The sequence below is a fragment of the Myodes glareolus genome, chromosome 23 (assembly GCF_982192425.1).
Source record: "Myodes glareolus chromosome 23, mMyoGla1.1, whole genome shotgun sequence".
NCBI lineage: Eukaryota > Metazoa > Chordata > Mammalia > Rodentia > Cricetidae > Myodes > Myodes glareolus.
The window spans coordinates 57,665,996-57,692,805 of record NC_142048.1 but is presented as its reverse complement, the minus strand read 5'-3'; the positions used below and the strand labels follow the sequence as shown (position 1 = coordinate 57,692,805).

At 51.5% G+C, this 26,810-nt stretch overlaps 1 protein-coding gene across 1 annotated transcript; it reads right to left on the bottom strand.

The window, feature by feature from the left end:
* Positions 1 to 279: 279 nt before the first annotated feature.
* Positions 280 to 26,057, bottom strand: Irs2 (insulin receptor substrate 2). Its single transcript, XM_048456120.3, has 2 exons — positions 21,553 to 26,057; positions 280 to 2,615 (listed from the first exon to the last, which is right to left on the bottom strand). Exons 1-2 carry the CDS (start codon positions 25,541 to 25,543, stop codon positions 2,611 to 2,613), a joined length of 3,996 nt encoding a protein of 1,331 aa, XP_048312077.3. The 5' UTR covers positions 25,544 to 26,057; the 3' UTR covers positions 280 to 2,610.
* Between the last annotated feature and the right edge of the window lie 753 nt (positions 26,058 to 26,810).

Here is a 26,810-nt window from a genome sequence, read left to right as displayed (position 1 = left end):
AAATAAAAGTTTTAAAAATCAAAAGGCACCCAAGTGGGCCTGGGTGTGGGGTTGTGCTGTATGCTTTAATCCCGGCAACTGAGAGGCAAAGTCATCGTCTGCGGAGTAAGTTCCTGGACAGACAGGCAGCCTAGCAGAGAGAAACACTGTCTCGAAAACAAATGAACACAAAAAACAAAACCACATGCACACACCACTTGCTAATGCCAGACACGCAGGACGAGACTGGCTTCAAGTTAAAACTGGTTATCTATGCAGAAAAACATCCTCCAATCTGTGTTCATTTCATAAATAATGCATTTTATTTTATTGCATATGGCTATTAAGGAGGGCATTCGTGGTCAATACAGACTAAATACAGCATACTAATCTACTCCAGTTTATTCTTGTCTTCAGCATTGTACCATGACCCCTATATACAGCATGTACAGCGGAAGACAACAGGGAGGGGAGTCTCTTGTCGAAATACAATAGCGAGAAATATATTTAACATCTTGATATCCTGAAACAACATGTACCCAAAGAAAACACTGTTTAATAACTGTTAAAGTTTATATAGCAAAAAATAGTTTAAATTTAAGATTAAGTGTCAGGCAAAATGTACAAAGACCCAATATACAGCTTGAAGTGCGGCAAACATAACACTCCCACATTTTGGTTCCATTCTGTAAACTAAATTGAAGGATGTAAATATTGCATATGCCTGCTCTTCTTGAAATGTACAGGATGGGGGAACTTAGTGTACTCTTGATGCCTTGCTCTGCTCCTTTCAGCTGCACTGGGACACGTACCATCTGCGTCCTGTGGCGACCTCTCTGAACACGGAGGGTGCATCACATCTGCCTAAGTGTGTGCCGTCAGCGTCGCCAGCAGCTCAGTTCTACTGCCCCTGGGGGATTTAGTTACAAAGCAAACACAGCGCAGGCTCCTAGTCCCAACACTAGTTAACATCTCAGGGGATTCTCAAACGCTTGTCTCCACAAAGCGTGGTGCACACCAAAATGAACTTCCACGCTAGTGCTGTGTGCCCGTGCACCGCTGCGATGTGTAACTGCGGGAGGGTAAAGTAAACCTTGAGAATTGCAGGGTGCGGGTCAATTTACATTCAACTTTGTCTTGCAATACAGCCCTCTTCTACGAGCTCGGCGCGGAGGCAGGAGGACAGCTGCATTGCCATTAAATAGATTTTTAAGACATGGAATTTTTTGGTCATCCTCTAAAAAGCCTCTTCTTATCAATGCATTATTCTATAGTGATATATATCTATATACTTATATATATATATATTCTCCCAAACAAAAACAAAATGACATAAAAAAAAATAAACCAGCAACTCACATTTCCAAGAATTAGTGTAGTCTCTACAAGACTATGGAGGAGACAGGCACTGGGGAGTGGGGTGGGGGGAGGGTGAGGGAGGCGGGGCCTCCAGCCCTGGGATGGAGCAGCAAGGTGACTGATATTCTGCTGGCAAGCTCAGCCCTTCTAGGTGACACAGGAGACAATTCCACAACACTGACATTTTCAGAACACTGAAAACAGAACCAGGGTAGTCTTTGTCAAGAACTGTTGACAAGCGTATGCAGGGACAGAGGTGGCTTTTCCTCTTCTGCTGTCAAGAGTGTGACGGCCGGAAGGCCTCCTCTCCTCTTTAGGGCAGCCTTGTTGACCAACAGCATGACATCATGTCAGAGATAATATATTTAAAAAAACAAAAACAAAAAACAAAATCGCCACACCCAAACCAGTCTGAGCTGCGAGCATGCCTACATTGAGTTTTTGGTTCAGGGAATGCGAGCTAGGGTTCAGAAAGGAGGCTCGTGGACAGGAGAAAAGGCTTTGCCATCCGAAGTACTGACACAAACATCTACAGAGAGGGCGTCAAGAAGTCCGTTAAAGGTACAAAGAGAGAACTATCCTTCCCCACTCCCACCCCCAAACACAGCTGATGACTTCCAAAAGGAGGCTGCTCTGGTCACGTTTAGGAATCATTAGGATTAATCCGTCTTCAAGTCCAATCTCAAGGAGAGTTGTCAGTCCCACATTGGGCTCTGTACGTCAGTAAACATCGCAGGTACCTGGACTGAAATCCACATCCGCTTAGGTGAGACGGAGGTCAGCATGTGACCCACGGGGGCAACGCTGCCCTGTACCCTGCCAGCTGTCCAGCTTCACCTTGAACTGAGGTAGGACTGTGATAGTTTTGACTGTAAGCCAGTTAATACCAGATTTAACCACTTTCATGGATGTCTGTAGCATCTCCTTGCATGCTGAGGGATTAATCCGTCTTGCCAGAATGAAAGTAACGAAGAAATGAGAGCGATGGCCTGCTTTATGAAGACTAATGGAAATGCCCAATTTCCAGGAGTGTACTGCATCAACTCATTTAGTTTACAAACAAAACAAAATGCAACACAAACAGAGCGGTGGCGACAGCGAGAAGAGGTGGCCTTGCCTCTTGGCTCCTTATCTAACACAGTTCCCAGAAGTCTCACAATGCAGAATTACTCCCATTGAAAGGAAAGTGAGCAGCGTTGGTTGCAGATAGGCTGAGCATCTCCTTTGCATGGATTCGGAGTTCGATGTGGTGGCGACGGAGCCTGTAGCACTTCACTCTGAAATAAAGATCAGATAACTGGTGAGTCATGTTCCCGGGACCATAGGAACCCAGGGAGCTCCCCCAAAACCATGAACCTACATTCGGGATTTGGGCCTTTCCCTTCAAATGAGGCACTTGGGAGACGCAAACTCAAGACGGCTATCCTAGAGATGGGGCAGCAGGGTGCACTCCAATCTGTCTGCACACAGGTGAGAAATGCTGTCCCCCATACACTTTGCCAAGCACTCCATAGGGATGGGCAGGTTTCTCGCCTTGAGGACAAACATCTGTGCTGGAGGGACCAGGCCCTGGGGATGAATGACAACACCATACGCCTGCCAAGGGGCTACACCACTGCTGTCAACCTCTGACTCCTCAAAGGAAGAAGGGCTGCCTGGGTCCACTCTTCTACCCCAGGAACCTGCCCGTCATTCTCCCTCTTCTTAAAAACACACAGATTTAGGCAGGGCAATAAAGTACGAAAGGAACATGTTTGCTGTGAGGTCAAACACTCCTATATGACCATAATAGTAGTATGGGAACCTCACGCCTTTAATCCCGGCACCTGGGAGGCAGAGGAAGATGGGTCTCTGTGGGTACAAGGTCAGTCTGGTATACTAGTGAACTCCAGGCCAGCCAGGGCTACCAGGTAAGACCCTGTCTCAACCCCTGCCCCCCCCCCCAAACTTAAAAGTTCCCTCAGCCACACATCTACTGTCAGCCGGCTCTCATCACCTCTTAAGAGTGTACACATCTCCTCAAGTACAAGGCTACCAACCCTCCTGCCGAGCTGAGTGGATGGAGGACCAGCATGTGGTCATGTGACCAGCTGTACCTGTCTGTCCCTTCCATGGAGGGACAGCATGGCCTTCAGCACCAGGTCTCCATTCCTAGTGTGTAAAGTCCCCGTGTACCTTTGTTTGTGTGTGCGTGTGTACACTCTTACCCATTTCATCACCAAATAGCACGGCAGGGAAAACTGACCCTGTCCTTTTATCTTCAAAGTTCCTTGGCTTTTAAAACAAAATGGCACATGACTTTACATCACTCCCCATGATGACAGCTACAAGGCCACACTGGGTCTTAAACTGCTCCGACCTCTTCTCTCTTAGGTTTAATATTACCATCATCATAAAACCAGCATACCTCTAACACTGACTGGAATTCTGACTTTTGACTCTTGAGCCTCATTCTTTTCTGAGAGAGAGAGAAAATGAGTGTGTGTGTGTGTCTGTGTGTGTGTTCTTTCCTTGAGTTCACAGGGCTGACTCAGTAAGAGAGAAGTTTGCAGTGTGTCCCTAAGACATCCTGCCACAAATAAGAATGTGTGGCCACTCTCCAACAGAGCACAGATCTGTGCAGACAGAGCCTGTCAGGTGCAGGGCAAACACCCCAGCTCTTCTACCTCCCCTGACAATGTGACACTTGGAGGCTGTGCAACTTCATGGATTTTGTTTGCTTTGCATTCTTTAAACAATTAAGAGATAAACAGTTGCAAACAAAGTCAACAGACACTGAATTCAGTATGTCTTCCTAAGGAAATGTCTCCCATCTAGGTCCTGTCTGGACCATTGATCACCATGGTTTATCCATCCCAAGAGACTCCAGGATAAAGTGGCACCTGACTCCTGACAACCTTAACAAGCAGGGCCCAAGTTCCACAGTAAAGCAACAGTATCTTGTCACTCAGGTGAGTCTAAGCCAGTGACTCTCCTTCAGGAGAACACCCGCCAAGTTAACCTATGTCTGCACAACACTCAGGGAGATGAAGCTGAACTCATGATCTTGGAAGGAGCTCTGGGCTTCCTTCAGTTTCTCCACTACAATACAAGTGTGTTCAAGGGTCAGTGGGGTAAGGTCTGCACTTCCTTAGGGATGCCATATGGCCGAGACATCCAACTGCAAGCATCAAGTCATTGGGAGCAGCATCAAGTGGAACTTGCTGCTGTGTGCTTAAGAACAAAACAAGCTGAGAAGTAGGAAGAAGGCCAGTCGCCAGGCATGGGCCTTTCAGGAAGGTTCTTTTCGAGCTCTATTCTCAGGTAGGGTTCTCTTCATCTAAAAACAACATTCTTATGGGAAGATGAATGGGTGCCCAGCACATGGACAATAGGGGGCAGGGAGATCAGACAGCACCACACCAACTCTGAGACCTGTGTGCTCAGGATGGGCACATCCCACATTTTCTCTCTCTCCCTCCTTCCCTCCCTCCCTCTCCCCATCTCATTCTCTCTCTCTCTCTCTCTCTCTCTCTCTCTCTCTCTCTCTCTCACACACACACACACACACACACACACACACACACACTCATACACGTGCACATGCACCAGGGTGATAAGATGGAACTTGTCTGCTGTGAGGTCAAAGACTCCTGCAGTCTACAGATGACCAGTCTATGGAGACCTCAGATCCCCTTTGGGATCACGGGACTTAAACTTTAGTGTCTACATACTAACAGAACCGCAGACGCCAATAGTTCCTTAGGACATGCACTTGAGGTGGCCCCAGCACTGACAGAGACAGTGTGGGAGACCTGGGGAACCTCTTATACGATACAGCAGGAAGCCATCAGCAGTGGTCTGATGGGTGGGGGTGGGGGCCTGCAGAAACAGGGAGCCAAGGAAACTCTTGTAGTCTCACTGGACCCAGAGGTTGTGGAAATTACTTTAACTATGTAAAGATGTGTTTGTGCTGCGTTTGTTTAATGAGGTAAGGGCTGCTACATTTGTTTCACCTTCCCTATCTAAGGCACCTGATTGGTCTAAGAAAAAGCTGAACTGCCAATAGCTAGGCAGGAGAGGGATAGGCCCGGCTAGCATGCAGAGAAAATAAGGAGGAGGAATCTTGAAGGAGAGGGGTGGAAGGAGGAGAGAATGAGGGAGAAAGAGAACGACACACCTAGGACCAAAAGCCAGGCAGCCACCAACCAGCCATGGAGAAGTAGTGAAAGTAAGCTAGACAGAATGAAAGGAAGGTGAAATCCCTGAGGCAAAATGTAGATGAAGAGAAACAGGGTAATTTAAGTTATAAGAGCTAGCAAGAAATAAGAGCTACAGCAATTAGTCATCAGAGAAACACAAATCAAAACAACTCTGATAAGTCCATCTTACACCTGTAAGAATGGCCAAGATCAAAAACTCTGATGACAATTCATGCTGGAGAGGATGTGGGGTAAAGGGAACACTCCTGCATTGCTGGTGGGAGTGCAAACTGGTACAGCCCCTTTGGATGTCAGTGTGGCAATTTCTCAGAAAATGAGGAAACAACCTACCTCCTCAAGACCCAGCTATACCGCTTTTTAGGTATATACCCAAAGAATGCCCAATCATGCCACAAGGAAATGTGCTCAACTGTGTTCATAGCAGCGTTATTTGTCACAGCCAGAACCTGGAAACAACCTAAATGCCCTTCAACCAAAGAACAGATAAAGAAGATGCGGTACATTTACACAATGGAGTACTACACAGTGGAAAAAAGATAATGACATCTTCAAATTTGTGAGCAAAAGGATGGAACTAGAAAACATCACATTGAGTGAAGTTACCCAGACCCAGAAAGACAAATATAACATGTACTCACTCATAAGTAGCTTATAAACATAAAGCAAAGAAAAACCAGCCTACAGTTCACAATTCCAGAGAACCTAGACAACAAAGAGGACCCTAAGAGAGACATACATGGATCTAATATACATGGGAAGTAGAAAAAGTCAAGATCTCCTAGGTAAACTGGGAGCGTGGGGATCATGGAGAGGGTAGAAGGGGAGGGGAGAGAAGGGGAGGAGGGCAGAAAAAATAAATAGCTCAATAAAAACAATAAAGAACAAAAAAGAAAAAAGAAATAAGAGTTAAGATAAGGCCAAGCATTCATAACTAATAAGAAGTCTCTGTGTCTTAATTTGGAAGGCTGGTTGGTGGCTCCAAAAGAAAGCCTGCCACACCGACTCCATGAAGCCCTAAAACTGGGATGCACTACGAGAAGGTAAGTAAGAGAAAGGAATTGCCTTAGTAGTTCCCGTTTTTTTCCATCCTTAGGAAAAGAAGCCCTAAGACTGAAACTGGCTATCTTTATACCAACGTCCAAAACACCTTTCTCCAATGTGAACGGGAGGCAAAAATTGCACATGCTGGCCAGAGCCCTGGCCAACCACAGCCAGGATAATGTATACCTGAGGAGGGCCACACAGGAGGCTGGCCTAGGCTTTGGGGGTCAGACACAAGATCAGGCCCCTGCCCTCATCAAAGCTCCGACCCTTTCCAGTCCATCAGGACAGGAAATGGAGCCGGGGTCTGACCTGGATATAAACTAGATGTGTGCCCTATGTCTGTGCACCAGGATGCCTGTGCCCTATCTATGCCTTTCTGTTTACTTTTATTGGGCTAGTTCATGTAGAATATGAAGTAGTAAAATGTTTTCTAACACGGCTAATCTGACATCCCCAACCTTAAATACTTACAGGTCCTAAGGATGAGACGCCAGTATACATTTATTTACTAACTACCTATGTCATATCCACTAGAGGCAACACAAGGATGATTTATTTATGGCCACTCTGCTCTGCATGTGCCTTCAGAAGGGAGACTCTGAGCTGTCCAGTCATAGTGGTAAAACTGTGGAAGACCCTGCACTGCACATAGGAGAGACCCACAGACCTGCCCCTGTCCTGTGCCTGGCAGTAGCTTGTACTGAGACCAGACTCATGGGATTTGAATTTTTTTTGCAATTCTACACCCAAATCCCTAAGATCAGAGATGAACTCTTCAAATCAGTAAGGTTTTAAGGCCTGGAGCCATGAAAAGCAGACAGGCAGCAACAACAAAAACCATTAGCAAAGAAACTTTCGTCCGTAAGACAGACACAGAGTCCGGTCATGCTTCACCCTTGTTCAGTCATCACTGATGACATATGTCATTGATATGCCCCACATGGGATACAGTCCCACGATCAGGATTCCTAAGTCCTCGAGGATGAACCTGCAGGTCACCTTTTCCCAGGACAGAAGGAATTCAATGACTATAGTGGCCCCACCTCCAAAGCTATGCTCAGACCTCAGGGAAAGAGGAGAGGGGAGGAGGAAGGAGAGAGGACAGGAGAAGGAGGGATTCTCATGAGACTCCGGGTTTGCGCGTGTTTGACGCCAGGCTCTTTCACACGACAGTGTGCCAGAGCCCAGGCATACACTTAGTCAAGACAGCTCTGCCCCGGGAAGCTCAGGCTCTGTCCCTAGATCTCTGCAAGCTTCTCCCCCACACAAGCTCCACACAGACCCTCACATGGAGCCCCAGCAAGGTTCTGTGCAGCACAGAGAAGAGCAGGTGTGAACTCTGTAACATATTCAGGGCTCTGAATTCCTAGTGCTGTTTAGATGAATATTGATTTGCATGCCAAAAGAAAAACGGAGGCTACGGAGTTTACATTTCTAGTAGCAAATCAAATTAAGGAAGAACTGAGCCCTTTGGTGAGTTCCCGCATCCTTCAAGCCCATTTCAATGCCCAGTTTAGGCTTTTCATCTGAACACAGAACTAGCTGGGAAAACAGGCTATTCAGTTGGAAGAGAAATTCCTAGAAAAATACTCCTGATAATTTAGTATCTTTTTACTTTGCTAAGAATATTAAAAAAAAAAAAAGGTCAGGTTGGGGGTGATAACAAAGTCACCAGAGATTCTAAGAAAAACGGTTACTTAACCTTTCATCTAAATTGGAAAAAAAATCATTTAAAAGGAAAACATGTATGATTAAGCTCCCTGTGACGACCTGCTTGAGAGAGTCCTTCTTCCCTGTGAGCTCGCAGAGCCGCTGACAATTAGAGCCCTCTCACTTCGGATGCTTGGGACTAAACTCCCTGTCTTCGAGTTGTAACTTGTTAATGACACAATCAATCCCAGCCAGGGGATGAGATGATGCGGCGGCTTTCTCAAGGCTGGAACCAACTACCCTTTTACTCAGCTTAACCCTTCAAGGAAGACAGTCTCTTAATGGCCCAGCCACGGTGTGCTCAGAGGCCTCCCAGTCTGTGAAGCACCCCACTTCAAACTTTCTCTACACATCCAAAGCTTCGCCCTTGGGAACTTGCCAGCTCTGACTAGGCGGCATTTACAAGTCAAGGTTTCAATGGCTGTTTCTTAATGTGGGCATCTAGCGAGCTCCTCCCTAAAAAGAACCCCCAGCTGTGTGCAGGTGCAGATCCCCGCACTAGAGAAGCAAGCTCTGTGCACACTCCAGGCCCAGGGAGCCCAGCGTCTTCTACATCCTAGGGCACCCTTTCTCTCAAACCAGGACACTCTAATCCCAGGTTAAAACCAGAGGAAGAAGCCAGAATGATGAGGGCCTCTCAAGTGGTACCACGGTGAGGAGTTGGGGGGGGGGGGTATCAACTTCTCCCCAGTGCTGTCCAATAGGAGGCTCCCTCTGGCTCGAGGACAGATGTTTGGGGCCCAGTGGGATCACGAGAGTTCACTTGAGCCCAGTCTCCTCTTCTGCTTAGAGTCATTGTCATGTTTTGTTGTAGGAAACGCTGCTGTGTGCATTTGAGGGTTGCAGCACGATGCTGTGAGGCACACTGACACAGGAGAAAGGTCACCAGAGTGGATTAACCAGTTCCCTGCTGTCGCCTTTCTAGCTGCATTTTGGTAGCAAGAGCAGTTAAAAGTTACTTGCTTTTAAAACAAAAGCAATAACCCCTAATTGGCATTCGCTGTAGACTTCCAAAGAGACACTTGCCCTGTGTACTCCTTTGTGTTTGCCCCCTCTCTCCACACTTTACCCAGCCCCATGACAACCAGCTCTGTTGAGCTCTCTGGACATTTAACCCGGATGTTTTTTTAAGATTCTATGTATGAGATCATACAATTTTTTTCACTGACTTTTTAATAGAACTCCCTTCAAAGGACATTAAATATCACACTAGCATCTGATCCTATTTAATGAGTAAGACGAGGTGATGGACAAATGCCTTGGGAAACCAGCTTGCTTGCTAGACTGCATGTGACCGTGTGCTTATGGCCCTCGCATCTTCACGTCCTCTGCACTCAGGACAATTTTCCTTAGTCAAGCTAAGTTCAACTAACAAAACCCAAACCAAAAACAACCCTAATAGCTTATGCCACTTCTCAGAGCAGAAAAGATAAACACGCAACCTCCAAAAGGAAAACAAAACCTGAAGGTGGTCGGTCGGATACCCAGGAAGAATACCATCCATTTCACAAATGGTGATGGTGCACAGCAGGGGCCGACCATAGCTCTTCTGTGTGTCACTCACCTAGCACAGCTGGGTAGCTATGACAACCCACCATGAGCCTCCACTGTCCAATCCATCACAGAACCTAGGTGGCCAACCCTTCAAGGCACATGTACCCACCAACATTTAACACGGAACCCAAAGAGAAGACACATTTTCCACCTGTGGGCTCCACCTGAGGCCGATGCCCCTGGAAATTATCTGCAAGCCTGCGTGCTTCGGAAACACAACACCGCCTGCGAGAGGCCACGCGATCCTCTTACAGACCCTGCGAGTCACAAGACCAGGTGTGAAGCCAGCACTCTGTCCAACGGTCCACTCTGGCTTCTTCTTCCCAGCACAGAATCCATCTGGCCACCAAAGGCAAGCCTTCTTGATACTCAGCTTAGCAGAAAAACTGACACCTACCACAGCTGCAACTCACAACCAGCTCTTTCTCGGGTCCCCTGAAAACGTGATCTCCAGGGCTCCCCTATCATAGCCAGGACATGAACCAGCAGTAAAATCACGAGTGCCTTCTGAGAAGCTCCGCTCTTCTCTCAGATGTAGCACATTTTTGTATGATAGCTCACACTGATGCAAAAACTATGCTTTATGTACACTATAAAAATGCTTACGACTGGAGTCATAAAGCCTTCCATCTTTTTCCTGTCAGATTACGGATAAGTAGAATAAATATTCAGAGCAGACTCGTTGCTTTCCTTCACCTGTAGCCAATTCGCTGGGGAACTATGATGGGTCATACTGATGGTCGGGATTGATGGGATCTGTAATCAATGGCCCAGGGGCACAACTCTGAGGCATGTCTAAGAAGGGATTTCCAGATTGGGTTAACTGGAAAAACCCACTCACGCGTCATGGGTGCCGCCATCTATGGGCTATCACCTTGGCCTGAGTAAAACAGGAAAACAGCCGAGCACCACAGTTCATCTCCTGTTTCCTGATGGAAGCTGCCCTGTGGCCAGCTGTCTCCGGCTCCTGCAGCCAAGCCTTCCCGCCATGAAGGCTTGGAGTCAAAGCAAGCCCTACCGAGTGCCTTTTATCAGGTGTTCTGTCATAGCAACAAGAAAAGGATCCAAGAGCAAGCGCTCAGCAGGGCCTCTGCCCCAGCTTGCACCCCTGTGAGCCACATCTCACACACCGCCACTCCCTGGGGGGCACAGGAGCCATTCGTTGCTGCGGTTCCTGCACCCTGAAACCCACACAGCTTTCCACGGTCCAAGGGGGTGTATGTGTGGGAGGCGTGAGGTTACAATGGCCAGAGTCAGACCCAGGGTGGACCCAGGGGTGGCCACCATCAACCAGCTGATTTCTCAGCTAAGGCAATCAATCCCACCCACCCCTGAAGACAGGGCCGCTCTCTCCCTGACCTCACCCCGTCCCCTCAGTGTCACAGTGAAACCACCAAGGGAGATTCTAGATAGAAGCCGTAATGACGACTAACAAAATATACATGAATATTGATTTTCTACATCAAGGAGCACATGCTTCTGGCATGACTCACAACTCCGTGGTCAGACTCTTACTTCAGTCATGCAGGCATGCAGCCACATGCCATGTTTTGAACTACAAAGGCTTCTTCAGACCCGGAGGCCCTGAGCTGCTGAGGAAGGCTGGCTCTGCTGGCTGTTGGGGAGTCGCGGCAGTAGGTCAAAGGGGACTTGCTGTCGCAGCCCCACCCGCCTCCTAGGACGCCTCCAGGAGCAATGCAAACAACAACAGCCCAGGGACCTCGGGAAGGCACAGGAAACTATGCAGGCAGGCAGGACCTAGCAAAAGGAGAACCAACCCAGCTGACTGGGTGAATGCAGCGGGGAAGGAGAGCAGCGGGGAAAGAGAACTCAGATTGAAGGGAACTCCAGGCCATTGAAAGCTAAGAGCTCTCAGAAGACCAGGGTGTCCATGCCTCTCTGTTGTACTCGAACCATGACAGGACAGAATGGAGCCAAACAATGCTGTACCCACCATGCGGTTCAACACCCAGCTACCACAGCAGCGGCCCTCCCCTGTCCCACGTCCCACAGGGGCTCAGGTGGCGCACATGCTCTTGTAGCCAAAAGTCAGGGTGCTTATAAGGTGTCCCAAGCCCTCAAGTCCTATGTAGCAACCACACTTCCAGAAAGACACCGTCAGCCCTGGCAGAGTCTCCTACTAGCCACCCACACTAACTAGGGCACTAAGTAAGGTCCAGGATGCCTGGGTTCGAGACAGGGCCAAGACTCCTGGTGACAGGATGAGAAGCTGGGCTGCAGGTGTACACAGAGTCAACCCTCCTGGATGGCTGGACCCCAAACAAGGACATGCTATCTGCTTCTGTCACTCAGGCCCGGGGTCAGATGTCAACCAGCAGACCAGTCCAGGTCAGGGCGGATATCCTAGGAACCGTCTTCTCCCAAGCCCTCTGCAGCAGCTGCAAGAGGCAGCTCAAGAAAGGCAACCCAGCAGCATCCAGGCATAGCCCCTCAGAAGGAAGGTCTGCAGGGAGATGGTCCCCATCTCAGGGTCAGAGGGTGAGGTTGGAGGAGGGGTGGAGGCAGAAGGCCTCTTTCAGGAGCGTGCCCTGGGGGACACCAGCTTGACCTGCTTATGAAAAACTTTCTATGTGGATACATTGTGAAATTCAGTCTCCATGAGTCGAGGAAACCATTTTTTCCCCCTCGATTTCCCTTGGGAAGCAGCAGGCTGTATTCTGGCTTCCAGAAGGACAAGCCATGGAGGAGAACCTGAAAGAGGGATCGCCTCATTCCTAGCTTGTCGATTCGGACGGTGCTCTAAGGCGCGGCCTCTACAGCAGGAACCTGTTAAAATGCCATTTAGCAAAGTGAGGCTGAACTGGTCCCAAACCGCCAGCAAGTTTTTAAAACCACGAATGCTGTCGGCCGGAGACATCCGATTTGTATGTTCTGCACACCGACAGCCCGGAAGAACTCCAAGCTCCTGTGTGCTCACACAGGCCGTCCTCAGCTGCATACTCAGGGGAAAGGGGAGCCAGAGCTCCGCATCCAGAATAGAATCCAGCGTGACCACTAGAGCTTGCCATGCTCCGCGGTCCTAAGCAGTTCTGTTTCTGACCTCGCCACACAAAACCCAGCCTCTCGGTGGTTCTCTCTAACCCACACAACGCTGAATCCCGCAAAGAGCTCGCGGGCTCCAGACCGTTGTTGGTGTTGGTGTACTTTCAAAATCTAGTACTGTCATCTCAGCCTACTTCCAAGATTTCTCACCCCACTTCCCCACCTGCCAGGATCATGAACAGGGCTGAGGGCTTGGCAGTGGCCCAGGGTGTCCTCACTCAGGGGAAAGGAGAAGAGAGGATCCCCGTGGCTTCTCTCTGCCAACCAAGAAGGCTAGGACAACAGGGTCATAGCAGTGACAGGTGGCCTCTTCCCGGGCATGTGTTCAATTACAGAGAGACACAGGGCCTCACTCAGGGAATCCACACACACCATACTTGGAAAAGTCTTCTATGTTTGTGATAGCAAGAAGCTTTTCACGGCTCGCCAGAAGATGGAAAGTGGGGTTCCTAGCTTTTACAACTGACTTCATAATTAAATTAAAGAAGCAACTTTAGAAAAAAAAAGTGTTGCCTTCTCATATGAGCCCACAAAGTAACTAAAAACAGGGCTTCCTTCTGCCTAATCTATCCCATCCCCCCCCCCCCCCCCCTTGAAGCTGAAGGAACAGAGATAAGCTGCTGTTCTCGACATAGTCCCTTCTGATTCCAGGAACAGCAGGGACTCCCAAGGCAGCCCCCCCACCCCCACAAGGGCAATCACCTATGAACACAGGGCACCCATCCTACAGGAGCCAGCTGTCCCTTCAAGCGAGAAGTGCTTCTTTGGACCATCTTGAAGAACCAGAACTGAGATAAGAAAGACCGGACCACACCTCAACAGGGACTACCTAGTTACACAAAACCCCGGACCCAGGCCTACTTCTTCCTCTATTGAAACCCAACACACAAGTCGGTGCCCCAAGATGAACCCGGGATCACAAGACGTATGCAGCCATTCTTCCTATACTGAGTACGTCTCCTCTGTTTGCCTCTTCGATTGATTTACAGAGATGGTGGCCGAGACTGATCTGTTAGGGCAGCCAGAGTCCATTCTTTTGTCCTAAAAACTCTGTGTCTAGAAAATACCCGACAGACCCATGATGGGAAAGATAGAAAATTTTAGTGGTCCTGGTTTGTTTGCCCTGTGGAAGTCTCCTTCCATCAGCCCACTCTGGGCACCTGCTGCTCATCACAGAGGGCTCCTGGCTCAGAGGTGCCATCTGCCAGAGAGACCGAGTCCTCTTCCATGATGCCGTCAACATGAAGGAGACAGTTACCTAGGGCCCAGGGCCTTCTGATGCTCTGCTACAGGTTTTACCTATGGGGACTCAATGAATTCTTGGTGTATCTTCCTAAGAATTCTTTTACAGTCACACCACCTCCAAAGGGGGCAGCTCATGTCCAATTCAATTTGAACGAAACTCATCTGTCGTCATGTGAAAAAAGCCAGCTAAATGATTCTCCCCACAACTTATTTAAGGACCTTAAGAACATTAAGACTCCACGGGACACTTGGACCTGAGAAGATAACCACGCAGCAACAGATGATTAGCTACTAACTGGTCCTGAGGCTAATTCTAAATCGGTGTTTCCAAATCTACTCATCATTAACTGAGTTAATGACTCATCTCTTTGGAAGCTGCTAACGGGCTGTGAGGGGTGTACGATACTACACACACAGGACACAAATGCAGAGGCTGAAGGTATTAACTCAGCCTGCATCACGGGTCAGCAGCAGGGCTGGTTCTGTCCTGAAGAGCGAAGGCCTTCAGGGTTCATGAACTAGCCTGGAAATGATTTCTTCTTAGCGACATTCCCCACTGCCTCTGCCTGCTGAGAGAGCCGTCTTCTCACTGGACACTTTGCTTTTCTACCTCAAATGCTTCCTTCCATCTGCACCCAGCGGTCCCCTAAACTAGATGCAACAGCAGGAGGGCTGGTGGGGCCTGCTGCGTGCGCTCAGCTGCTCGGTCACCCCACAGGAGCAGACGGACCCCAGGAGATGTCCACCCAGGGCGTGCTGACCTCTGGGCCACCTCCCCCAATGCTCTCCTGGTGGTATTTAACAACTATTTTACCATAGTTACATCTGACCTTTAATCGGTGTTGAGGGAGTGGTCCCCACCGTGGCTCTGTGTCCTCAGGTACACTCTGGAACCTGACCCACACCCCCTGCTGCTCCCACACTAGCTGAAGAGGCTTGACGTACTTGGGTGCTAAATTTTATATTAAGTACTGTGTCTGTGTCCTGTGTTCTTTAGGAAAACGTAGAAACTGCTAGAGGAGTAGAAATGTTTCCTCACTCAGGCGAGGTCTAGGAAGCTGGACCACAAGAAGTTACCACCAGGAGTTAAACTCACAAATCCATGGGCAAAAGAGGGCTTTGAAAAAGGGGGGTGGCGGTGGTGGAAATTAACACAACGAAGTTCTTCAAACTGACAGATGGAAACTGGCATACACACACACACACACACACACACACGAGAGGGCTTTCCCACAATGGCCATTCTTCCTCTTTACTTCCTTAACTGTTCCCATTTTACTCTGAAATTGTGAGGAGGAAAATGAGAGGGAAAGGGGAAATTAACTCATTGCCACACAACAGAAAGAGGAAACAGTGGGTCATCTGGGAAGTTCTCAGGCAGAGTGGTCATGTGCTTTTCAAGCTGATAACCCTACATAAACAGCCTGAGCCCAACACAAAAACCCAAGAGTCCAACTCTCCCTCCTTCTGTCCTAATGACTTTACAGACCACCCGACCCTCTGACCAAGCAGATTCTGTAATTCCGACAAAAGCTGAACATGGGGCTGGAGAGATGGCTCAGCTTTAACAGAACTGGCTGCTCCTCCAGAGGTCCTGCGCTGGATTCCCAGCACCCACACAGCAGCTCACAACCTCTGGAACTCCAGTTCCATGGGATCTGACACCCTCTTCTGGAAGTGCACAGTCATAAATACAGGCAAAACACCCATCCAGACACACAAAAGCTGATTCTGCTACATTACAGGATGTCTGAATGTCACATGCCATTATACTTACAGAAATAAAACACTACAAAGGCTTGAATTTCGCCCAGTTGTGCCCTGTGAAGTTGCCTTTCAGTATTGCTCAGAATGTTTCTTTTTCATTTCACCCAAGAAGAATTCATTCAGAATCATATTGTGTTTGCCACATTTCTGGATTATTAACAACACACTTTGGTCCCTGAAGATGGCCTGAGTTAAGTCCATAGACCAAGTAGAGAAATCTCATGTCATAGTAATAAACATTAAAACACTGCACTGTGACCACGCAAAAAAAGCAGAGACACCCCAATGTCAACATTTGGCTTTTGAAGCAATAATGAAAACTGCATTCTAGGATGGACGTCTATGATTTGGGGGAAAAAAACCAAAGCTTAAATACCATGCACAATAAATCACTGAGAATTGTATCAACTCTCTATAGATGAAAAGGATAGAGGATCAATATTCTTGAGGTGATTGGATAAAGATTTGAATGTCTTCACAAAATACATTACCATTCAAGTCTCAATTAGGAAGAAAAAAACAAAAACAAAAACATGGGTTTTGGAAAGAAAAAAAACCAGTATGGGAACACAAACACCAGTTCTAAACATGTGTTTCTGGAAAACCTGATACTTTTTAAAATAAATATTAAAAGACTTGGTACTTAAGAGTTCACGTAAAGGTTTATCTTTAAGATATATCGTGGATACAAACGTTTGACCCAATTTCAGTAAATGCACAAGAAGTAAGAAATAGTTTGCAAATGTCATTGCATAAATACCACACAAAAGAAATTGGAACAGCATGTAGATCATTTGGACAAATAACTATGTCTGTGTAAAACTCAGTATTTTTTTCTGCTCTAGCAGAAAAAGAAATTGCAATTATTAAATGAACTGCTTTATCACCCACACACAGCCTGTACATTCCAACCCAGCTCTATTTCAGCACTCATCACAATGAGTTCAATGAAGAGCGCCAAGCCCAGAGTGTCTGGCACATTCTGCACCCAGCAAGCAGCTCCTGGTGTGCAGCTTGCTCTCTGGTCTATTCCAACTGCAGGTGTTACTTCAGGGCACCCTCAATATAAGCCTAGGAAACTACCCACAAAAGACACTCAAAAGGCCAGTGGCCACCATGACCCCAGCATTTCCCTACCAGCTCCCTCCAGAAACCTGCATCTACCTTCCCTGGGTCATCAGCTACGCCCCTTCCCCTTGCAGTCTTGAATGATACATTCAGACAAACGAAAATAAATATCAAGTGTTCTGTTTAGATTTGGAAAGCATTGTTGCCACACAACCCAACCCTCAGTAGCCGGATAAGCAGCAAAACCTTTAGCAGGTCAATGTGGAGAGGCAGAAAATGTGTACTAAAATGGCAACATTAAAATGCTTGGCACATCTTGCATGAAAACATACACTCTTTTTGTGCTGGTCTAGAGAGACTAAACAAACTCCACCCCTATCACAGTTCTCTAGGCAAAGAGGCCGAATCTGGGGCTCTGCTCCACTCTGAGTCAAAGTGGCCCCACACTAATTGGCAAGGTAGACACGAGAATAAAGTTACATTTCCCCTTAAGTTTCCAAGGTGAACGGAAAACATTCAGTTCTGTACTATCCAATGCCCCCTCCCAAAATAAAAGGTTGGCCTGTTTGCCAAATCTGATGGCAAAGTTACCTAGCTCTTAGAACATGCTTCCAGAGAAAAGGTGTTAGTAGGAATCTAACAGAACGCCTTTATGCCCAGCTGCTGCCATGAAAATTGCTTTTTCGGGGCCGAAGAGCAAAGAATCCAGCATGTTCCTACTCTACAGACAGACAGCACAGTACTGAGATCAAAACTTGAGGAGTGACCCCCAAGTTAAGTAAACAAACAGAACCGAAACCCTGTGGAATCCTGGCTAATTAAACCTCTGAACGGGGTTTGACTGTTAGTTAGAGCTGGCAGCATTAAGAGTCAATTTTAAAAATGTATATTCTAATTACACATCCTCATCCTGTCAACAGCTCTTAATACCTGAGCACATCACAGCCGGGAATGCAAGGCCTGCTTTGAAGCCAGGGCAGACAGCAGGCCTGTTTTTCTTAATTGTTCTGCTACTATGTAATTTGAATCTCTACATTGTTACTTTCGTTTTTTCCCCCTTCTGGAACAAATCTTGTTTTGTTTTGCTGCTCTCCTCTCGCATTGCTCTAAGGCTGAGCTACCACCTGGCTTTAGGGAATTCTTAAAGGAGGCAGTGGGGTGGATTTCTTAGAACACCAAGCACAACCGACAAAGGGTCAGGAAAGGCAAGCTTTAAGAAGGCATTGTCTCCATTCCCAGACTATTGCGACTTTGGCTTTTCATTTATTAATTTTTAATTTAAGCATACTCATTTCCAAAAGTACCTAAGCAAGGGCTTAGGGCACTCTAATTTCATCTCTGTGGCCCAGCAGGGGAAGGATTGGAATCAACCGCTCTGCAGACAACACAGCCAGAAGCAGGGTAGGTGGCTCTCCGGAGGAGATTAGCAACCAGAACCCTGGCTTCCTCGCCCCGCCCTCCTTCCTTCTCAGAGACACTTCAGTAAAGGCTTTTCTTTCAATAAAGGAAGCAGAACTGGCCACGTGACTTTCATTCACCAAAACCAGAGTGTTTTCCTTAGCACCTCAGCTGCCTCTTCCTTAGGAGGTGAGAGCCGCCCTGCATGGCACTGTCTCATCCCCAGGCACCAAGCTTAAATGGCGCCCTCTGAGGCTTGCAAAGCTGCTGTGCTGGCTCCAGGGACCAAGCACTCCCAAAGACAGAACTTTCTAGACTAAACCAAGACCCACCAGGTCCTTTGGAAACACCTCACAAACTGGTTAAGAGAAGGGTGTGCAGAAAGTCTTCTGGTCAAACAGAACTAAACATAGATGCCCTCCACAGCCTCTCTCCCGTTAGCCTCTTCAACATCAGCAACAGAAGGAAAATCCCTCTATGGCGAAAACCAACACTTTAGGGAGCACACCAATCAACAATCCTGTCGTCAATAATGTGCATAATTGATAGAAGCAGTTTTAAAACACACTTAATCGAGTTAATTTCCGGTTCCCAAACAAGACAGCAATTCCGACATATTAATCAGACTACACACACACACCTTGTGTGTAAGAAACCCACCCCCATTCCCAATTCAACTGCAGTCGGCTATGAGACACTGCCAGGACTCTGTGTCTGTATTACTTTATGTACTACACACTACCCAGGCCGAGCTAAATTATGACGAGTCTGTGTAACGGATGAGAGTCCAGGAGAATACGAATGAGCAGCTTGGGAAGGCAGCACAGGGCACTGCTAGGAGCCTGGGCAGAACTTGCGAAGTGGAGAGGACATTCTGCATTTCAGCCTCAAACTCACGCTTCTAGCCTGGCTTCGACAAACCACCCTCTCGGAGCACGCGGCTCTACAGAGACCGCATCTGGGCACGCCACCAATTTCTACCTGGATGTGAGCTGCACACAAAGAGGTCCATCCTAGGGTTCTCAGTGGTCCTTTGTGCCTCCAGACACCAAGGGGCCCAGGCAGCTCTGTGAGCAAAGACTGCACTTTCTCCTCCCCCACTCTGATGCTGCTCTCTGCTGAAGTCAATTTGCTAGAAATCTAATTTGGCACGTGTGCCTCCCTTTGAACATGGGGCTCTGGCACAACAGAACAGTTGTAGTTATCGGTTTTTCCTTTAAAAATACCCCCTTTTAGAAAGGAGTTTAGCATAATATCCACAGAACTCAGAATAACTGTAACCAAGATGCCTCCCTGTCAGCTTGTAGGAAGAACTGTTTGGATTTCACACGTGTGAAATCATGCAGGCTGACAGGAATTTTATCCTGGTGGGAAACCTTAAGCAGGACTAGATAAACCAGGTGTCTAAACAAACTTACCCCCTGTGGGTCAGCATTCTTTCTAATCTGCCAGTGAATCCTCTTTCTGATGTAGTGACTGTACCAAGGGCCTCAGACTTCAAAGTGTGGATGACTTCAATCTGGGGTTTCCAAAGAAGGAGACCACCCACACAGCCCAACTCTGCCTGTTTACCCACCCCTCTACCACCAAGGACATGGAAGTTGCTGTGTCAATGTGTGGCCTGTGGGGAACGGGGGCAAGCAGAGTTTCCCCCGGGGGGGGGGGGGGTGTCACATCCTGCTGTGTTTGGATGACCTGTGGCTTAGCTATTCTCAACTCCCTAGTATTAGAAATTTTCTACTGTGTAAAACTTTGACAAAAATGACCTTCATTTGCAATACTGAACATGGAGGAGACTCTGCTTGGCCAACTTCTAGTTGACTTAATTAGATGCTGAGGTACTGTGGTACTCTTGATAGTTCCTGGAGGCTCCTCTTTCTCCACTCCTGTTTTAATTATAATAACAAAAGAATCAGGTTTTCAACTATTACCCTAGAAAAACAGTATATGCCCCAAGCTAGAAGCCTGAAGCCTATGAATTAACAGTCCCAAATACACTAGACCACACATTCTAACTGTAGATAGCACTCAACTGCTCTGCTTAAGAACCAAAACTGTACAGGTTCCGTGAAACACAGACCACCAACCACATGGCTTCCACATCTCATCACGGGCTCCACCGTGGCACCCAGTCTGTCCTGCTGGCAACCCCATACAGAAACACTGACAAGACGGAAGAACCGCAGAACTCGGCACTCCAGCCCCGACTCCTCTTACACCCCAGTCATTTCTGAGACACAGAAGGCTTTGCTCGGTGCACAGCAAGCCCTTCTCCATGCCGGTGGGTATGTGATAATTGGGGAGGAGACAGCCCAAGCTGCCCTCCAGTCCCACTGTTCCTGGAAAAGAACCGCGCTTCAAACCCTGATTCTGAAACATGGCTGAGTGCTATTGCCTGGGTGCTCTGGGAAGCCCAGCCCATCCCGTTCCTATGCCAACCCCGACTCCTTGTTCCACCCAGCCCACGAGGGCCTTCCAGTGGCTCCCGAGCTCCCACACCACCCCAGGGATTTACATCAACAGCTCCAGCATTACCTGGGAACTTATTAACAATGCCATTTTGTCGGGTCCTGGACCTGCAGCACCAGGAATCCTGGGAGGTTGACTTGCCTGGTACCCACAGACAGGAAACCCTCCAGGAAACCCCAGTTCCGCTCAGGTGAGAACAGCTGCCATCAGGCAATGCAGGCCAAGCCACACTACTACCATTTCCCTTATGGGAACTATGGAGCCTCTGACGGATAGGCCTGTCAGTCAACGAACTGGGACTGACAGGAGTTGCTCCTATGAGCAGGCACCAAGACTCATGCTCATTTCCCGAGGGTCAACAAACTATATAGCTGGGCGGAGGTGACCTAGGACACAGAGCTAGTGTCTTTCAGCATCCTCAACTGTGATGATCTAAACAACTTCCCCAGTCTGCAGATGGGAAGGGCAGGACCACAAGGGCCCAGGCAGGAGATGGTTGGAACAAAAAACAAGGTCAAAGTCTCCCGCCCACGGGGAAGGTATTAACCCTACTCACAAGCCAAGCCAACGCTCATGACAAGTTCTTTGGAGAGACAATGACATGGCAGCCAAGGAACCACTAGGGTAGTGTGACATCCAACGCCACCCAACACTCCCCTCCCTCCTTCCCGGCCTCAAGGTCAGAGGACCTCACCTTTCACGACTGTGGCTTCCTTCAAGTGGTGGGACAAGAAGTCAATGCTTGCGTAGGTGCTGGTAGAGGGCAAGGCTCCGGGGCCTGGCCCCCCACATACCCCGCCGGTGCCAGTGCTTCCCACGGTGCTGAGAAGTCCCCCAAGGCTACGGGTCCGGCCCCAGGAGCTCTTGTCTCCAGGCTGTGGATGCTGCTGCTGAGATTGCGACAGGGACCCCTGCTCATCCCTCACGTCAATGGCGATGTAGTTGAGGCCGTTCTGGAAACCCACAGAGGTCTCTCTGCGCATGGGAGAACTGCCGCCTCCAGGACAGCCAATCAAAGCTCCAGGTTGACCTGGGTTCCATGGCCTAGCCTGTGGCGCTGGTGGCACAGCCGGGGATGGCTGTGCCTGTCCTGGGGACGTGGGTGGCTCATCACTTCCTCCCAGGACGCAGCCACCTTCACTGCTTTTCCTGAGAGAGACGTTTTCCACAGAGGCCGAATTGTGGCGCTTAGAGTTGTGGGCGAAGGAGGGGGACACTGGGGTGACGGTGGTGGTAGAGGAGAAGGTCTCTGAACTGTGACGACGTCGCCCCCCCTGTGGGTCTGCACGGATGACCTTTGCACCCCGGTGGGGATCAGGAGGCTGGCTGACTTGAAGAAAGGCCTCCACCCCTGACACCTGATCCATGAGACTTAGGCGCTTCAAGCCCGATGTGGGACTGGTCACTCGGGCACCTTCTGGCTTTGGGGGTGCTGCGATAGGTTGTGGCGGGGTAGCAGCCACACCAAAGGCCATCTCGGTATAGTCACCATTATCCCCAGGCTCTGAGGATGTTGAGGGGCCAGCAGTGGGGCCCTGGGAAGTGGCAACTGATGCTGGAGGCAGGCGGTATAGCTCTCCTGGGGCAGGTGGCAGAGGCTGCTGCAGGGAAGAGGGGGAGGCAGAAGGACGTGGGGGCAGAGGTGGGTAGGGAGAGGAGACCTCTGGGGAGAGAAGGCCATCCATGGAGCCTACTGTGTCCCCACTATGGGCAACAGGTTTAGGGGACTTGGGAGAACTGAAGTCCAAGTTCATATAGTCAGAGAGCGGGGAGCGCTGCCGGCTGTCACTGCTGGTGCCTGGGGTACCTGAACCCAGGGATGAAGCAGGACTACTGGCTGAAAGCAACGAAGAGGATGATGCCGCTGATGCCAGCAGTGGGGGGGCAGGCGGGGACAGACGGGTACCCGCCTCACCAAAGTCAATGTTGATATACTCGCCAGGGCTCTTGGGCTCTGAGGGTAAAGGGTACTCTTGCATGCTGGGAAGGGTCTGCAGTCCTTCCAGCGACAAGCGCGTGGGTCGCACTGCCCGACAGCGCTGGCCCAGAAAGCCCTCAGGGCGGCCACTGCCGCCACTCGGCCTCATGGAGGAAGGCACTGCTGAGTGATGAGGCTGGGTATGGCCACCCCCAGCTGCCCCAAAGGTGCCAGCCAACTGGGAGGTTCCAGAGGTGGCCTGGGGTTCCAGCCTCTCCTCTTCCAAGATTCGCCCCACAGGGGAGCTCATGAGCACATACTGGTCACTGTCCCCACTGCAATAGGGGGCCTTGTAAGAGCGGGGCAGAGAGCTGTAGCAGTGTCCAGGGACACCTTTGAGCCCCTCTCCTCCACCACGCAAAGCTGCTGAGAAGAAGTCGGGTGGTGTGCCCGCGGTCCCAGCCTCGCTAGGGGACATGTTGAGGTAGTCCCCATTGGGGAGCAGCTTTGGGTCTGTGTTCTCCATGGACAGCTTGGAGCCACACCACATTCGCATGTACCCGCTATCCTCCGGAGAGCTCTCAGCTGGGGAGCTGGCTTTGTAGCTGCCTCCGTTCACGGGGAAGGTCCTGCCTGCCCCTGAAGGGGGTGCTGGCACTGCAGCTCCCGAGGGTGGCAAGGCTGCTGCCGCTGATCTCGGCTGCAGGATCTGCTTGGGGGCAGACACGCTGGTGGGGCTCATGGGCATGTAGTCGTCACTCTTGCAGCTAGTGGGGCCAACACTCCTGAGGGCAGCCCCAGGGGTCATGGGCATGTAACCATCATCTGCCCCCAGGTTACTGCTGGAACTCTTGTGGGAGCCAATCTCAATGTCTCCATAGTCCTCTGGGTAAGGGTGATAGGCCACTTTGGGAGAAGACACGGGGAAGGATGGGCAGAGGCGACCTGAACTGCCAGAGAAGGTGGCCCGCATGAGAGTATACTCATCAAGGGAGGCAGAGGAAGGCTGGGGTACTGGCCGCTGTCGAGCAGGTGTGGTCAAGGAATAAGTCCTCTTCCTCAGCCCTCTGTCCAGGTCCTGGGCCCCATCCCCAGAGACCCTACGGTAAGGGCGGCCACAGTGGCTCAGTGGTCTATCCATGCTCATGTACCCATAGAGCTCGGCCCCGCTGCCGTCCCTGGCTGGCGGGGTCTCCGCGATTGACTCGGGTGTGTTGCTCCTGTGGCTACTGAAGGCTCTCAGGTCGCCAGGGCTGGAGCCATACTCATCAAGGGACATGAAACCCGGGTCACTGGGGGAGCCGGAGGCAGAGGCACTGCCGCTGGACGGACGCTGGCCTTGGGGGTGGTGTAGCGGATGAGGCAGGTGCGGGTGGGGGCCTGGAGGCAGCGGGTAGGAGCCCGAGCCGTGCCCACTGCTGGAGGATAGGCTGCCAGGGCTGGTGGCAGCGGGCGGTGAGTGCGCCACGGGCATGGACATGGAACGGCTGTGTTGCAGGGCGCCCCCTGCCGGCGCCAGCGTCACTTTGCTCGGGCGGCCTCCGCAGCCGCCGCTCAGGGTGTGCGAGCGGCTCAGGGGCGCGCGCACCGGCCCAGGACTCAGGGGGCTCCCGGCCACCGACATCGGCCTGCCTCCCGCTGTCCCGGCCCCGGCTGCCGCGCCGCCGTCGCCCTCGCTGGCCGTACGGACCCGACACGAGGTGCACTTGGCTGCTGGCGGGGTGGCCGCTAGGCTGTCGGTGCGTGAGCGGCGCACCAGGCCGGTCTGGCTAGGGGGCAGGTTGACCAGGTGGTGGTGGCGGCGCGCACCCGGCACGCTGATGGGGTGCGTGGCCGACGACCCGGACGACTGACTCTTGCTGCGAGGCCGGAACTCAAAGAGCTCCTTGAGCGCCTTCATGGCCTCCAGGATGGTCTCGTGGATGTTCTGCGCCACCACCGAGTCGTCGGCTTGCATCCACAGCTCGCCGGGGCCGGTGACGGCCGAGCGGCCCACTTCGATGAAGAAGAAGCTGTCTGAGTGGCCGCAACGGCGAATGTTCATAAGCTGAAGCGTCACCGACGGCTGTTCGCAATTGAGCTTCACGAAGCCGATGGTGCGCGCAGACAGACATAGACGGTATACACCCGTCAGGTTTTTGCTCTGACCCAGGCCCTTGGGCTTCAGGTTCACCTGCCACACCTCGCGGTAGACTGCCGTGGCGGGCGTCACGAGCCCGTAGTTGTCATCGGAGCCAGAGGCGCCCGCCGAGCCGCCCAGGACGCCCGGGAGAGAGGCGCTGCAGGACCCGCCGGTGGCCGCGGTGCCCGAGCCCCCATCGCCTGAGCGACCCTCGCTGACCAAATCGGTGAGCGCGCGGTACCAGCCCTCTTGCTCCTGCTCGTTCTCCGCCGCCACGGCGAAGTACTCGTCCTTGGTGTAGAGGGCGATCAGGTACTTGTGCTTGGCGTCCGCGCGCTTGTTGATGTTCAGGCAGCAGTCGAGAGCGATCACTCGCTTCGGCGCGCCCGCCTTGCTCCTCCACTTCTTCTCGCTCTCGTAGTACTCCAGCCTCGGTGGCAGCGGCGGCGACCCCCCGGCCGCGGCTGCATCGTCGCCGCCCGTGCCGGGGCCGCGCAGCACGAAGAAGCGCTTGTGGCCGTGCTTCTGCTTGCGCAGGTAGCCGCACTTGCGCACGCTGTGGTTGTTGTTGTTGTTGTTGTTATTGAGATTCGGGCCGTCCCCGCCCGCCGGCGCGGGGGACCCGGGTAGGGGAGCGCTAGCCATCGCAGCCGGTTCAGGCCGCCCCTCCCGGCTAGGCGCTGAGGGGATGGCGAGGGCCGAGGGGCGCGGGCGGGGGCGGCTCCCCGCCACCCGTCGCCCGGCCGCCTGGCCACGCGCGCGCGTCCCCCGGGCCCAAGCGGTGGGCTAGGAGGCGCGCGCGGCTCGGTGGCGCAGGGCCCTCCGCCGCTCCGAAGGATGCTCGGCGCCGGCGGTCGCCGCCCCTCGCTCCGACTGTCTGCGGCGGCTGCCTCCCGGGCTCTCGGGCGGCGCCCGGGGACTGGCTGGCTGGGCCGAGAGTCGGGGTCCCCGATTCGCGGGGCCGAGCTTAGGACGCGCGCGGCCGGCCTGCTGCCGCCGTTCTGCGCTGAGCGACGCCGGGCTGCGTCCGGACACTCGGGGCCCACGCCGCCACTGAGGCCGTTGCTTCTGCTGCTGCTGCTGCTACCGCCGACAACGACGACCCGGGCTTGTCGCGGTCCCCGCCGCACAGTGAGTAACACATCGCGCACCGAGTGACTGAACTAAGAGCAAAACAACACGTGACTCTGCGTTACGCAGGCACACTCGCGCGGACGCCCCGCCCCACCACCCCGCATTGGCGCCGCATCCCCCGACGGACGTAGAGCCTGGCCAATGGGCGTGAGGCGCGGGGGGGGGCGGGCCGACACCGGGGCCGCGTTTCCCGCCGTCCCCTCCCCCTCCTGCCGAGGCCCGACCGGGCTCATTAATCAGGGGCTCGTTGTGGATGCGGGCGGGGGCGATGCCACCCAGCGCGGGAAGCTGGCTACGGAGGAGGCGGGTGCGGGGTTTGGGCTCCTGCCTCGCGCCCTGCTAACTGGCCCCAGGCTTCCGCCGGCGAGGGGGAACGGAGGCGGGAGGTCGGAGCCGATGCGGGGCGGCGATCGGACCCCAGCAGTCGGGGTGGGCGCGCAGCGCAGGGCGGTGCCCGCCGTGGGTGGCAGGCGCGCGGCCCGGCTTGTTTACGAACATCGCTGCCTTTGAGCTATGGGTCGATGGCAGCTCCGTGTTTTGTTTTTTTTTTTTGTTTTTGGTTTTTTGTTTTTTTGTTTTTTTTGTTTTTGCCGGCGGCGAGCCGTGCAAGGGGCGCCCCGGAACCGCCCCACCCTCCGCGGGCGCCCGCCCCCGCCCCCGGTCGTGGGCTCTTTCCGGGGCGTCATCAGAGCCATTCACTTGTCAGGTTCCCGGGAAGTGGAAGTCGCCTGTTCTGGATGTAATAGGAGAGAGGAGGAGGGCGTGTTGGCGTAGGAAA